The sequence below is a fragment of the Suricata suricatta genome, chromosome 16 (assembly GCF_006229205.1).
Source record: "Suricata suricatta isolate VVHF042 chromosome 16, meerkat_22Aug2017_6uvM2_HiC, whole genome shotgun sequence".
NCBI classification, from domain to species: domain Eukaryota; kingdom Metazoa; phylum Chordata; class Mammalia; order Carnivora; family Herpestidae; genus Suricata; species Suricata suricatta.
Window position 1 is genome coordinate 43,904,951 of NC_043715.1, and position 14,976 is coordinate 43,919,926.

General features: G+C 39.9%; 2 protein-coding genes across 5 annotated transcripts in view; one reads left to right on the top strand and one right to left on the bottom strand.

The window, feature by feature from the left end:
- ZNF570 (zinc finger protein 570) overlaps window positions 1–13,387 on the bottom strand; it is a 23,065-nt gene extending 9,678 nt beyond the window's left edge. For 2 of the 4 annotated variants that reach the window (XM_029926242.1, XM_029926239.1), the window contains exons 1-4: window positions 13,225–13,314; window positions 12,357–12,440; window positions 7,765–7,891; window positions 7,338–7,433 (exon numbers count right to left, since the gene is read on the bottom strand). In XM_029926242.1, coding sequence (XP_029782102.1) covers window positions 7,338–7,433; window positions 7,765–7,891; window positions 12,357–12,389 — 256 coding nt within the window. In that variant the 5' untranslated portion in view covers window positions 12,390–12,440; window positions 13,225–13,314. The other 2 variants (XM_029926240.1, XM_029926241.1) reach the window with 2 other exon arrangements.
- The window catches only part of LOC115281011 (zinc finger protein 569), a 93,690-nt gene that overhangs the window by 36,472 nt on the left and 42,242 nt on the right, over window positions 1–14,976 (top strand). The gene's annotated exons all lie outside the window — the stretch shown is intronic.

Sequence of the window (14,976 nt, forward strand, 5' to 3'; positions counted from 1 at the left end):
GAACGATGGTTACCAGAGACTGGGGAAAGGGAGAAGGGAGAATTACTGTTTAATGTGTCAGGATTTCAGTCTTACAAGATAAAACACGTTCTATGGCAAGGTGCTGGTGTGGAAGCACAACAATAGGAAAGTACTTAATGCTACTGAAGAGACAGTACTTTAAAAACAGTTAAGAGTAAATTTCATTATATGTTTCTTACCATAATTTTAAAAAATTTTAATCTATTTTTAATGTGAGACAAAAGAATAAAATCCTGAATAAGGAAGAGACCTTATAGATAAGTAAAAAGAACCAATAGTTCATTAAAAAGACAAATTATGTGAAGAGACTATTTTAAAAATAACTGGGTAATATGCATGTAACAAAATCAATTTCATGTGTTGAAAGAAATGTAAATTAAGAAAACACATGATGATATTATATTTAATCTACCACATTACCAAAAGGTGTAGATGCATTCTTTCTCATTCAGAGGGAGTATATATGGATATAAAATTAGAGCAACATAGTAGTGAGTAACTAGATCCTTTCACAGTACATGGGATCCCTGCCCAGCAATACAGCAGACTAGTTAAAATGACAAACCAGACAGATTAAAACAAACAAACAAAGTAACAACTTAAGATGTTACATAAAAGATAGTATCTTTTTAGATGTGTTGCAAAGCTGGCAAGAAATTAAGGTTAAACTCCCAGAGGTCAAAGAGACTCCAGAAGGTACTTTTGAGTAAGGGGCAACTGAAGCTAAGAACATCAGTTTAACCCAGATGAGAAAGAAGGTTGAATGCACATCTAACTGGAGTTTTAGGAAAAGAAAGTACAGAGAATAGGGGAGTAGTAATATGTGAAGAAATAACCACTGGTCATTACCCAAAAACTGTTAAGACCAGAATGTTCAGATACAAAAATCAGAATAAATCTTAAGTAGAGCAATTAAAATGAAATACGGGACACCTGGGTGGTTCAGTTGGTTGAGTCTAACCTCAGCCCAGGTCATGATCTCATGGTTCACATGTTTGAGCCCCATGTCATGCTCTGTGCTGACAGCTCAGAGCCTGGAGCCTGCTTCAGATTCTACATCTCTCTCTCTCTTTGTCCTTCCCCTGTTCATGCTCTGTCTCTCTCTCTCATTCAAAATAAATAAAAACATTAAAAAAATTTTTTAATGAAATTTACATTTAGGGGCACCTGTGTAGCTCATTCAGTTAAGCATCTGACTTTGGCTCACATCATGATCTCACAGTTTGTGAGTTTGAGCCTCACATAGGGCTCCACACTGATGGTACAGAGCCAGCTTTGGATTCTCTCTCTCTCTCCCTCTCTCTCTCTGCCCCTTCCCCTGCTCTCTCTCTGTCTCAAAATAAATAAACTTTAAAAAATTACATTTAGATACACCATAGTGAAAATATAGAGTAACATGAACAAAGAGAAGGTAGTTTTTAAAAGAAGCAAAGAAGAAAATATTAATGAGAACTGACTTCTCAATAGCAACAACAGAAGCCAGAAAAGTATAGAGTATTATCTTTAAGGTACTGAGAAAAATAACTGTCAACTTATTAGTGCTTATATATAAAGATTCTTACATGCATGGTATCAAAATAAATATATAAAACAAATGAATAATAACAACAAAATAGTTTATATAAGTAGTGTATTTATTGATAAAGGATTTGATAAAAGAAAATTTTCTGGCATATGGAAAAGAATGGTGAATGAAGAAAATGAAATGTAGGCAAATCTAAACAACACCAAAAATAATAGTCTACTTTTGTAACTTTATAAAACAAAATAATCACTTATGGGATTAAAAGAAGAAAATGAAGGTAAGTGAAGTTAAAACATTCTAAGGTTCTTATACTTTTAAGGGAGGAAAAAATAAAGGTAAAGAATAATTTTAGACTTTGTTAGGGTGATTATAAAAGTTAAAATTTTTTAAAGATTTTATTTTTAAGTAATTGCTAACCCAATGTAGGACTCTAACTTACAACCCCAAGATCAAGAGTTGAAGGCTCTGCTCACTGAGCTGGCCAGGTGCCCATAAATGTTAAATTTTATAAGCTAATCAATACAAGAATAGAAATAGACTGTATAACTTTCAGATTAGCAGATGGAGAAAAAGTCAAGAAATAAGAAAAATGGAAAAAGAATTTATAAAAGAAAATAAAATGATAGAAATAAGTCCAATTCTATTAGTAATACCAAAACATGTTATTGACTGCCATCATTTAGTTAAAACATACAAATTATCAGAGCAGAATAAAAAATGTTTAGCTATATATACTGTTTACAAGAGAAACACAGAAAGTAAGATAATAAAAGGATAGAAAACCACACCAAGTAAGTATTTAACAAAAGAGGACTAATATACTTACACTAACATTAAGCAAAATAATTAAGAGAAAAGTCACTAGATGTAAAGAGGGTAACAATAATATATAGAAGAATTTACCAGAAAGATAAAACAATCCAAAAACATAGAACCTAATAAAATACTTTCAAAACATAAGTAACCAATTGTCAGAATTACAAAAAGTATATATTCATCATCAGAATTTTTAAAATAATTTTTTAATGTTTACTTATTTATTTTGAGAGAGAAAGTGTATGCATGTATGGCAGAGGGCCAGAGAGAGAGGGAGAGAGAGGGAATCCCAAGCAGGCTCCACAGAGTCAGTGCACAGATCCTGACATGGCGCTTGAACTCATGAAACCATGAAATCATGACTTGAGACAAAATCAAGAGTTGGATGCTCAACCAACTGAGCCATCCAGGTGCCCCTCAGAGTTTTTTTTAAATCAATAAAGACACAGAAGATTTGATCAGCAAAATTAATGAGCTTAATCCAATGTACATATATCAAATGTTGTGTACTCCACAACCAGAAACAGGAAATATTTTTTAGAACACAACAACCATTTAACCCCAACACATAAAATAAGTTTCAAAAATTTGAATTACATAGACCATCTTCTCTAACCACAATGCAGTTAAAGAAAAAAAATTTAATTTGAACTTAAAAATTCCAATTAATTATAGGTCAGAAAAAATAAATGGAAATTATAAAATGATTAGATATACATAACAAATATATAGTCTTAGGTGCTCATAATAGAAAAAAAAAAGCCTCAAAAATAATGAATTTATCTGACTTTAAAACTTACAAAAAAGAGGTGCCTGGGTGGCTTAGTCGGTTAAGCATCTGACTTTGGCTCAGGTCATGATCTCATAGTTTGTGGGTCTGAGCCCCATGCTGGGCTCTGAGCTGACACCTCAAAGCCTGAAGTCTGCTTCAGATTCTGTCTGTGTCTCTCTCGGCCCCTCCCCCACTTGTGCTCTGTCTCTCTCTCTCAAAAATAAATAATAAACACTAAAAAAATTTTTTTTAACTTAAGAAAAGAGAACAGCATAAATAAATGTAGAAGGCATTAAATAATAAAGAGAAATGAAATTTTTAAAAAGATATATTAGAGCATATCAGTGAAGAGAAAAATGACTGAAAATACTAAAAAGATGATAAATCCATGGAAAAGTTTGTTTCTCCCTTTTAAAAAAATTTTTTTTAACTTAAAGAAAGAGAGGGGGAAAATCCCAGGCAGATCCATGCTCAGTGTAGAGCCAGACATGGGGCTCCATCTTGCGAATTGTTAAGATCACCACCTGAGCTGAAATCAAGAGTCAGACACTTATCTGAGCCACCCAGGTCCCCCAGATATCCCATTTTATAATAGAAGTATTTTAATTAAGACAGTGTGGTACTGGCATAAGGAAATAGAGATCAATGAAATGGAAGAGAGCTCAAAATCAGACCCATAAATATACTACAACCTGATACATTAAGACACTTAGTCAATTAAGTGCCCGATTCTTGATTTCAACTCAAGTCATGTAATATTCTGAACAATGAACAAAGAGAGTTCACTTCTTTAGTAACTGCAGGCATTTGGTTTTCCATTAAAGCACAGAAATTAAATTCTTACTTCAATCTCAAAAATCAGTTTCAAGGATTACAGCCCTAAATATGAAAGGAAAATCTTTAGAAGACAATTTGAGAATATCTATATGACTTTAGAATACAAAGTTTACTTAAAAATATCAAAATCAAAATTATAAACTACAATCATATATATAAAAGACAACCTTCCCCAAAATGAGCAAAAGACTTGAGCAGGCACCTCACAAAAGAGGAAATCCAAATCTAAAAGATGCCCAATTTATTTTGTAATCAAAGAAATTCATCGGCAAGTATAGGAGATAATATTTCACGCTCATCAAATTGTCAAAATTTTTTAAATTGGTCAGTTTTGAGTGTAGAGCAATGAGGAATGTAAATTAATACAAGCACTTTGGAAAGTAAATAGCATTACTTAGTAAATTCCTAGTTATGCTCTCTATATAAACTCTAGCATTTGTGCACCAACAGCCACATATAAGGTTCACAACAGTTAACATTTATAATAGCACAAAATGATCTTCAATGGATAAACTGTGGTTTACATAGTAGAATACATTTGAGCAGACACAAATTCAGTAAACCATAGCTATTAAAATTAACATAGATGAATCTCAGGAATATAATTTTGAGTTCAAAAAAAGTCAGAATTACATGCACAATATATTTCCACATGTAAAAGTTGAAAACACAAAAATATAATATTTTGTTTAGCAGTATATGGTACAATTAAAGAAAAGGCAAGAATGGGGTGCCTGGTGGCCTAGTCAATTAAGCGTCCAATTCTTGACTTTGACTCAAGTCATGATCTCACAGTTGTGAGGTCAAACCCTGAATAGGGCTACGAGCTAAGCATGGAACCTACTTAAAATCTCTCTCTCTCACTCAAAAAAAAAAAAAAGAAAGAAAGAAAGAAAAAAAGAAGAAAGAAAGAAAAGGCAAGAAAACATAGCAGAATTGTAGAACAATGGTTTCTCCTGTGAGGGGTGGGGATGGATCATGGGTAGAGCATGGTGTATACCATTAGGCAGGGGCCCTCATGGGTCTATAATACCATTGACAATTTTCTTTTTTTTTTTTTAAGATTTTATTTTTTTTACTGAGCCAGCCAAGTACCCCAACAATTTTCTATTTCTTTTTTTTTTTAATATTTTTAAATTTATTTTTGAGAGACAAGAGAGTGTGAACAGGGAAGGGTCAGAGAGAGAGGGAGACACAGAATCCGGAGCAGGCTCCAGGCTCTGAACTGTCAGCACAGAGGCCGACGTGGAACTCGAACCCACGAACTGTGAGATCATGACCTGAGCCGAAGCTGGAGGCCTAACCGACTGAGCCACGCAGGCGCCCCAACAATTTTCTATTTCTTAAGCTACGGAGTATGTACAGAGGTTTTTGTTCTATTCTTATTTTAACTATATACATATAATATACATTCCCATATGATTTACGTAATAATAATAAATAAAACTTAACCACATATTCCTTGAAACTACAGTTCCACATCAAACATTTTTCTTAAAAAACTGAACAAGGACATAAAAGACCTGAGGGAGGTTGTGGAGGCGGGGGGAGTTGGAGAGTGGTGCTGACGGAGATGTTTACAATGTCCCTAAGTTCCTTTTGAACTTTAGTCTTCCATTTTACCTTAATGCTGCCTAGTCTATCTAAAAATCCTTCCTTTTTTTTTTTAAGTTTTTATTTATGTATTTTGAGAGAGACAGAGACAGTGTGAGCAGGGGAGGGACAGAGAGATTGGGAGAGAATCCCAAGCAGGCCCCTCACGGCTACCACCAGAGCCCGATGCAGGGCTCAAAGCCATGAGGTTTCGCCAGATCATGACTCCAGACAAAACCAAGAGTTGGACGCTTAACAGACTGAGCCATCCAGGAGCCCCTAAAAGTCCTTCCTATGCCACAAACCTAAACTCTTCAGTCTTTTCTCTCTGAAATGTTTTCTAGCTTCTGACCAGTGGGGTTTTTCTTTTTTAAATTTTTTTTAATGTTTATTTATTTTTGAGAGACAGCAGGAGTGGGGTTGGGGCACAGAGAGAGGAAGACATAGAAACCAAAGCAGGCTCCAGGTTCTGAGCTGTCAGCACAGAGCCCAAGGTGGGGTTTGAACTCACCAGCTGTAGGATCATGACCTGAGCCAAAGTCAGACGCTTAACTGAATGAGCCACCCTGGTGCTCCTGACCTGTGTTTTTGTCAGAGACCATGATCTTGGCCTTTCACCTCTTTGAGCATTCTTTTATCACCTTTCTTTTGAAATATGCCATTTATAGCTAAAACTATATCTCTGCTACTGGTCTGTCAATTGTGTGATTATTTATGCAAATGTGTAGTACTCTAACATCTTGTATGTACTCTGTCTAAAAATTCAACAAACGTTGGCGCACCTGGGTAGCTCAGTTGGTTGAGCATCCGACTTCAGCTCAGGTCAGCCTCATGGTCCATGAGTTCCAGCCTTGTGTCAGGCTCTGCTTCAGATTCTGTGTCCACCCCACCCCCACCTCTCTCTCTCTCTCTCTGCTCCTCCCCCACTCACACTCACCCTCTCTCTCTGTCTCTCAAAACTAAATAAACATTAAAGAATAGTTTTTAATTCAATAAATATGATGAAACAATGAATGAACTGACCATTGAGAAAACAATGAGGCATTTGGAGATTCACTACGACTACAATAGCAGCAAGTAACAGCCTTTGAATTCACAATATGAGAAAGGAACTCTTAAAGCACTTTAAAAGTATTACCCTATTTTACAGAAAGGTTAAGTAACTTGCCCAAAATTCTACTGCCTGGAAGTGTCAAGGTCTGAACCTGGCACTTGAGTTAGAGCTGTCTGTAAAGTTCAAAAGTTTATGAGGTTAGGAAAAGATTTTTTAAAGACTGGAAGAGACTTACAAAACTGGGAAAGGATTCAGAGAATAGATAAATAAGGTCTTAGAAAGACAAGCAAAGTATTAAAGGAGAGATAGTTAAGAACAACAAATCTGGGGGCACCTGGGTGGCTCAGTCAGTTACACATCCAACTCTTGGTTTTGGATCAGGCTACGGTCTCACAGTTTGTGAGCTCAAGCCCCACGTCAGGCTCTGCACTGAAAGGGCAGGGCCTGCTCGGAATCCATTCTCCCTCTCTCTGTCCAACACCCCCCCCCACCAGGGTCTTGTGCGTGTGCTCTTTTTCTCTCTCTCTCAAAATAAATAAATATTAAAAAATGAAAAAGGAATTTGGGAAAATGCTCTAAAAGGCCCCAGTGTCTAGTAAAACCTAGAACAACTGAGAACATGCCAATGAAGAAGAGTGAAGGGGAGACACCTCTATGTCCAGCTGAGCTGTCACCTGCCCAAGTTCTCGGCTGGCTATTTCTATTTCCTCTTTACTCACCTGAGCACAAGCCTTTTGCCAGTTCTCTTTTCACCATCCAGGGCTCTTTCCCTTGTTCCAATAATAATATCACGCTTGGCTTAGAAAAGCAAAGTCCTGCATATATGGAAAAGAAACAGAATTTGTTTATGCGGTGGATATCCCAGAACTCATAACCAATCCTCTGATCACCAGGTAAGAGGGAGCTTACAATAAGCTGGAGACAAATGGGTAAAGACATGTATTCAAAGTACAAGAAAGCCGGAGCTTCCAACCGCACCACCAGTAGACCCACCCACTGGCAACTCCACAAATATTGAACCGTTGCTTTGGCACAGCAACAGACATTCTGCAAAGCACTGAGGATGCTACCCAAAGATTCACAGTGGTGGTAGCAAAGAGGCCCTTATGAGTAGAAGCTCATTTTGGAAAGAGAAGATATTCTTACCGAGGGACACCAAGATCCTGTAGTTCTCCAACATCACATTACTATACAGATGCCTTTGAGAAGAATTTAGACAGTCCCACTCTTCTCGGGAGAAGTCCACAGCCACATCTCCGAAGGTCACCAACTCCTGAAATGAAATCAATCAATGAAGTGAAATAAGCTCATCTCTTAACATACGCACCTTGTTTGCTCTTCCCCGAGCACACCGGGCTCTCCCCAGTGTTAAATCCCCAACTATATGTCAGGCGTGTCCCCTTCAGGCCTTTTGTGCTTCTCAGATCATTCAACTCTTACCCCTGTTCTCTCTTTCCCTAACCCTCCTTTATTGTTCTCCATGGCACAAAAATAAGACCAGAAAATGCTTGCTATATCTCTGAAAATTGTGCTAGACCAAGCAGAGCAAATCACCAATTCCATTAAAATTCAAATACTTTAATCCAGAGTACTTAAAATTGTGTGTAAATAAATGGGTGTTCTGCTTATAATACTGGTTCTACCTACAGGGAGTGGGCAAAGTTCTTAGAAACTTGGGCTATGCTGTGATTAAGCTGGATTCCAGATTTCTATTTATGTGACCACGTGCTGATGAGAACTAACATACATGTTTGTGTGCATGTATGTATACACTCATATGTATATATGTAATATGTATCATATATAATTTCTTTTTACAAAATTAAAACAGGCAAATCTGTCAAGGCAAGAAAAAACTTTTATTGGGCACTCAATACAATTTTGGCATAGTTAAACTGTCTCTACAGAATAAAAATTATTGGAGTATTTTACAACACTCCAGTAATTTTTTCTTATTTAATTACATGAAGTAGTTTGTGAGATTCCTTATCTCTGCCCTACCAACAATAATAGTCCTTGAATGTTGCACATATGCTTCCAGAAATATTGTCCTTACCTTATATAAATATGTAATAAATGTATAACTATTTTTTAATATAGGACATACATTTTTTCAATGATTCTGTTTCTTATTTTTTATTTTAGAGAGAGAGCACAGGAGCAGGGGAGAGACAGAGAGAGAGAGAGAGAGAGAGAGAGAGAGAGAAACTTAAGCAGGCTCCACGAAGAGCCTACCACAAGGGTTCGATCACATAACTTGGGTTCATGGCCCGAAGCAAAATTAATAGTCAGACACTCAACTAACAAAGACATCCAGGTACCCCTCAATAATTCTTTTAATGAAATTTAATGAAAATAATGACAACATTAACATAATGAGCTTAAAGTACTACTTTCAAATATCTGACTTGTAACAAATGATCTCTTAAAATTTTTGACCTCTACATATACAATGGAATATTATTCAGCTATGAAAAGAGTGAAGTCTTGCATGTGCAGCAACATGATAAATCTAGAGAGTACAATACTAAGCAAAATAAGCCAGTCATCAGAGAAAGATAAATACCATATGATTTCACTCATACGTGAAATTTAAGAAACAAAGCAAACAAACAAAAGGAAAAAGACAAACCAAAAACCATATTCTTTTATTTTATTTTATTTATTTAAATCCAAGTTAGGTAACATATAGTGTAATAATGATTTCAGGAGTAAAATTTAGTGATTCATCATTTACATATAACACCCAGTGTTCATCCCAACAAATGCCTTCCTTAATGCCATCACCCACTTACCGGGTCCCTCCACCCATTACCCTCCAGCAACCTTCAGTTTGTTCCCTGTATTTAAGAGTCTCTTAAGGAAAAACAGATTCTTAACAATAGAAAGCAAAAAGATGGTTATGGGGGGAGGTGGGGGGGGCGGATAGGGGAAATGGGTGAAGGGATTAGGAGTGTACTTGCCGTGACGAGCACTGAGTAATGTGTGGAATGGTTGAATCACTACACTATACACCTGAAACTAAGCACTGTACGTTAACTACACTGAAATTTAAAAAAATAAATGAAAATAAATTTGACCTCTAACCAAATACTTGGTTTTACAATCCAGTCATAATTATAATCAAGCCAGTATGAAGAACGTCAACAGTTCCCTTCATCTGTTTGCCTTCATAGAAATATGGCTCCCAGCTGAGAGGACTGATTACTTCCCCATGAAGCCCTGTCACGTGGTGACTGTCTTATTTCCTGTACTTCTTGTACCACAGCACCTGGAGACCTCTTTGCTACTTACATTTGTTTCTAGACTATTACCCCTCCCATCTTCCTAAAAGATACTAGTTTTAAACATTCATGAAATCAGACTCTTTCAGTTACCTACCAATTCCTGGGAGATACCAGGCTCTGTCACTCCTTGAACAGCGCAGCACCTGACTCACTGTCACTCTCTCCAACACTGCTCCTCTCATATATAATCTCTGGTCACTTCAAGGTCTTAGAAACAGTCCTCCCAGCATCCAGGGCTCTCAGTTCTGGGTCGACTCTCTCCTCCAGTAGTCTTGTCCTCCGAACTTCTACAGTCATTCACTCCCTCTGCCATGCCCCAGACTTTGTCATTACCGGTAAGTAGCAAACCCTGCATAATCTCAACTCGCCTACTCGGACTTCTTCCTCCTCTATTCCAACTTCTGCCCTCCAGTACCCCAATTAGGACAATTCTTTGACCCCACCAGAATCTACACATCACATTCTACTTACCACATTTTCACTGTTTCTCAGCCCCACATTCCCTCACTTGCCACAACCATCGTTATGGATGTGCCCTCAACTTCCACACGGCTTGTTAAACCACAACCACCCTAGCGTACTCCATTTCTGTACCTGGAACAGCTGAGCCTCGCTGGCTGCTCTTACTTTAAATTCATGACACGAATCTCAAGTGGACCAAAATGCTAACTATATTATACATTTCTCTAGACCATTCATTTCCCCATTCTCCTAAGTGACCATTACATACTTTTCCCTCCCTCCTCAAGTCTTCATTATCTCTTTCCTCATCCTTACTAATGATCTTGCTGTTTCACTGGAAAAACAAAAGCCATTCAAAGAGAATTTCCAGAAACTCCCACAACATCTACACATCTTTCTGCATCTTTCCTGCATATTCTAACCTGCTCCTATTACTACTCTACATGAACACCCACTCTCCTAGCAAAGGCCAACCCTTCCACTTGTCCGCTAGACCTCAGCTCCTCTGACCTACTCAAGCAATGTTCCAGTAATCCCCTTTGCTTCTCTTCATCTTCAGATTTCCTTTCCTACTGAATCTTGAACATCAGCATACAGATACAAACCTATCTTTCAAAAACCTTGTTGTTGGGGCGCCTGGGTGGTTCAGTTGGTTGAGCAACCCACTCTTGGTTTTAGCTCAGGTCGTGATCTCATGGTCATGGGACAGAGCCCCATTTTGGGCTCCGTGCTGAACATGGAGCTGTTTGGGATTCTCTCTCTCTCTCTCTCTCTCTCTCTCTCTCTCTCTCTCTCTCGTCTCTCAGTCCCTCCCCAACTCACTTGTACATGTACTCTCTCTCTCAAAATAAACAAACATTAAAAATTAAAATTAATCTTGTTGACCAGTTTATCTTTCAGTTACTACCCATTTGTTTTATTCCTGTTGTCTATATTTTCCGTAATTTCTGTTCCTGCCATGAAGAATCACATAACAGGACATGTGTAACAGAATCGCTTTGACTGCTCTGTTGAGAATAGACTAAAAGAGAGGAAGGGTGGAGGTAGACAGAGAAGTTAGGCGACTATAGCAGTGATCTAGGTGAGACGACAGCTCAGACCAGAATGGAAGCGGCAGTGGTAGTAAGAGCCGTCACCTTCTGGATATATTGTGAACAGAGAACAAACAGAACTTCATGATGGGGGACTTTTAGGTTAAGGATCTGAGATAGGGAGAGAAACTCATTCCTTCTTTCTATCCTTGTCCCATTCAGTTTATTCTCAATAGCAGCCAGAGTGATTTTATTAAATTAGATATGTCACTTCTATGTCTGCAACTTACAATGGCTTGGTTCACCAAGTTTGGGATATTTGAGCTTGAGGTATCTGTTATATAACTAAATGAAGATGTTAAGTCTAGTTAGTTGGATACACAAGTCTGGATTTCAGGAAAGAGGACTGGGCTGTAGTACTTTGGTGGTTGTCGGCCTGTAGATGGCATTTAAAGCTATGAGACAGAATGAGCTCTCCAAGGTGTAAGTGTAGGTCGAGAAAAGACAATAGAAGACCGAGGACTAAGCCCTCTTACTTAATATGTACTTCATAATATTTGGGCAGAGACTACAATGAAGAAGTTGGTCTGTATCTTGGGGAACAGCATTCCAGGTAGAGGAAACAGCAAGTGAAAGGCCCTGAGTTAAGAATGTATTCAGTTTAAAAAAAAAAAAAAGAATGTACTCCCTTCACGACAAGGAAGCTAGCTAGTGAGTGAGTTACAGAATGACAGGATGAGGCCAGAAGGATACTCAGGGACCAGATTATGTATGGTCTCGCAGGCCAGGAAGGACTTAAGCATGTACCCTGAATGAGGTGGGAATCAACTGCTGAAGAGTTTTAATAAGTGACATGAGATTATTTACCCAGTAAAGTGTCAGCATAAGTAAAGTTCATGTCTGCTTTGACATTTGAAAAGCAGGAAAATATTTCAGGAAATAGAAAACACCAGCTCACCTGGTACATGGCTTTAAGAAGTCCAACAGCCATTCTTTCTTACTCTTGGCTCTTCTCTTGGGAAATGGCAGTGTCCTTGGATGACTGAGATGGGGAAGAGAACATGAAAAGCTAGGGTTTCCCTATAGCATCCAGAATCACCAGCCTAGAATTTTTCAGGTCTCTTTCCTCCTCTTGCACCCTTCCTTCCAATAGAGAGAAAGCATACTGGAGACCTAGAAATTTGTTTGCATACATGTTAACCCATGACTAAATACTTCCTTATTATTTTAACAGTAGATTTTCTCGATTTTTACAAATAAAGACTCTGAGGAATGTAATCATTTACATAAAGACACACAACTAATGACTAACAGTACCAAGATCAAATAAAGGTCTTCTTGCTCCACACTCTTTCTTTCTCCTTTCCAGCAGGCCTGTAGTTCTGAGACTTGGTGGCACGCGGGCATCACCTGGCTGGCTTCATAGTCTCAATTAGTCCCCCCACATACTCATTCTTAAAAACTATAGCGCCAACCACCGTCTTACACACAGAACAGTCAGCGGCCACGACCGTCACGCTCTCCCAAAGCCCGAAGTCTCAAACACTAGGTATCTCGACCGACGTTCACACTCACAACCCGAGTCACAGGAGGCCGAGGGAACTGGGACAAACGGGGGACACCATACCCTCCCACCTCCACTCACAGTCTCACGCTCTATAGCACCAGCCATCGACTCATTCGCACCACAGTCACAGACACGACGTGCACAGGCACATCGGATGACAGTCTCACACTGTATGACATCCCACCACGATCTCGTACCTAGCGTCACGCCGAGGCCCGGAAACCCACGTCCGGGTGACCAACCTCAGCCCATTCCCTACCTGCAGAAGTCAATTGCGGGAAGATCCCGTCCCCTCCCGGAGTGCTCTGGCAATCTCTACTCCGGCCCACCTCCCGCCCTAAGAGTCTGATGGAACCTACCCCCGCGGGCCCGGAAAGAAGCGACTGGGCCTCCGGAGGACACAAAGGGGCCGCCGGCCCAGTAATCGCAGGGGCCACTGGGAAATGTAGTCCAGACCAGAAAAAGCGGCGCTGCGGAGTCCGACTGCACGGGCGCGTCTCCGCCGGGGGGATTGGCAACACCGCCCCTCAGCCGGGGTCCACCCGCGCCGACTTCTTCCTGGCCCTGTAGAGGGAGCTCAGATTTCACCTCGGAACCTGGGGCCGCCAGGGGAACGGGGTAGAGCGTCAGCTAGACGGACTGGGGGTGAAGTGCGCGGGCACAAGTGCTCCGTCCACCTCCCTTAGCGATCAGGCGCAGAACTTAGGAGCCGAGAAGCCGCAGGGTGTGCGGTTCGGGTGCGCGCGCCCCCACGAACCGAGCGAGGGGCGAGCACCAATGGTTGTGCCGGGGCACCCGAAAAGTGTGTGGGCTAGGGAGAGGAGGGATTGCGCGGGTCCCGCCTTCCCTAGGGCCCTTCTGCTTCGGGAATGGGTTACCTCGAAGACCAGAGGGAAGGGGTCAGCGTAGAAAGTATCACCCTTTGCATTCCGTTCTCGAACTTGTGATTTGGTGATGATGGGTGCGAATGTGTCCCCCTACCTAAAACGGCGCTTCTGCCGGCTATCTCCAAAGTTCCCTATTCTGTCCAGATACAAATGTCACATCTCCAGAAATGCCTTCCCTGATCACACCACTCAGACCACCTTAATCTGACTCTATACTCCCTTAGAATGGTGTTTAAATTTGAACAAGTTCTGTTACCTAATTTTGTGAGTGGTGCCACGACCCTCTAATTCTGTCATTGTGTGTCTGTGTAAAACCCTGGGTGTTGGCATGGGCATGCTGGTTTCTGTGACCATGTGTGAGATTGTGTTGTGTGCTATAATAGAAAGGGACTGACTGGTGTAAAGTGGACTAGAAGTGTGATATGATAGTGTGTGTGACAGATCCTGAGGATTAGATTAAAGGATGTGGACTGTGTGTGGAATTTTTCCTTTTGGTATCAAAGTAGAGAGCACCTCGTGGGTCCCAGATGCTCTTGGGGGTGCTCAGATAGACATAAAATACACTTAAAATTTTTTTAATGTTTTATTTATTTTTGAGAGAGAGAAACAGAGGACGTGAGCAGGGGAGGGTCAGAGAGAGAAGGAGACACAGAATCTGAAGCAGGTTCCAGGCTCTGAGCTAGCTGTCAGCACAGAGCCTGATGCGGGGCTCAAACTCACAAACTCACAAACCTGAGATCATGACCTGAGCCAAAGCCTGGAGCTCAACTGACTGAGCCACCCAGGTGCCTCCAAAATACACTTTTAAAAATAGCAAATAGAAACTGAGTAGAAGGGTAACCTCAAGAGGCTTAATACATGTGTAGTTTTTTTCTTTAAAAAAAAAAAGTTTATTTTGAGAGAGGGGCAGAGAGAGGGAGGGAGAGAGAGAGAATCCCAAGCTGACTCCATGCCCCCAGAGAAGAACCGTGAAACCAAGAACCATGAAACAATGACCTGAGCTGAAACCAAGAGTTGGAAGCTTAACTGAGCTACCCATGGGTTCCTACATACATAATTGAATAACAAGTAGAAATCTGAATCCAGGGGCACCTGGGTGGTTCAGTTGGTTAAGCATCTGACTT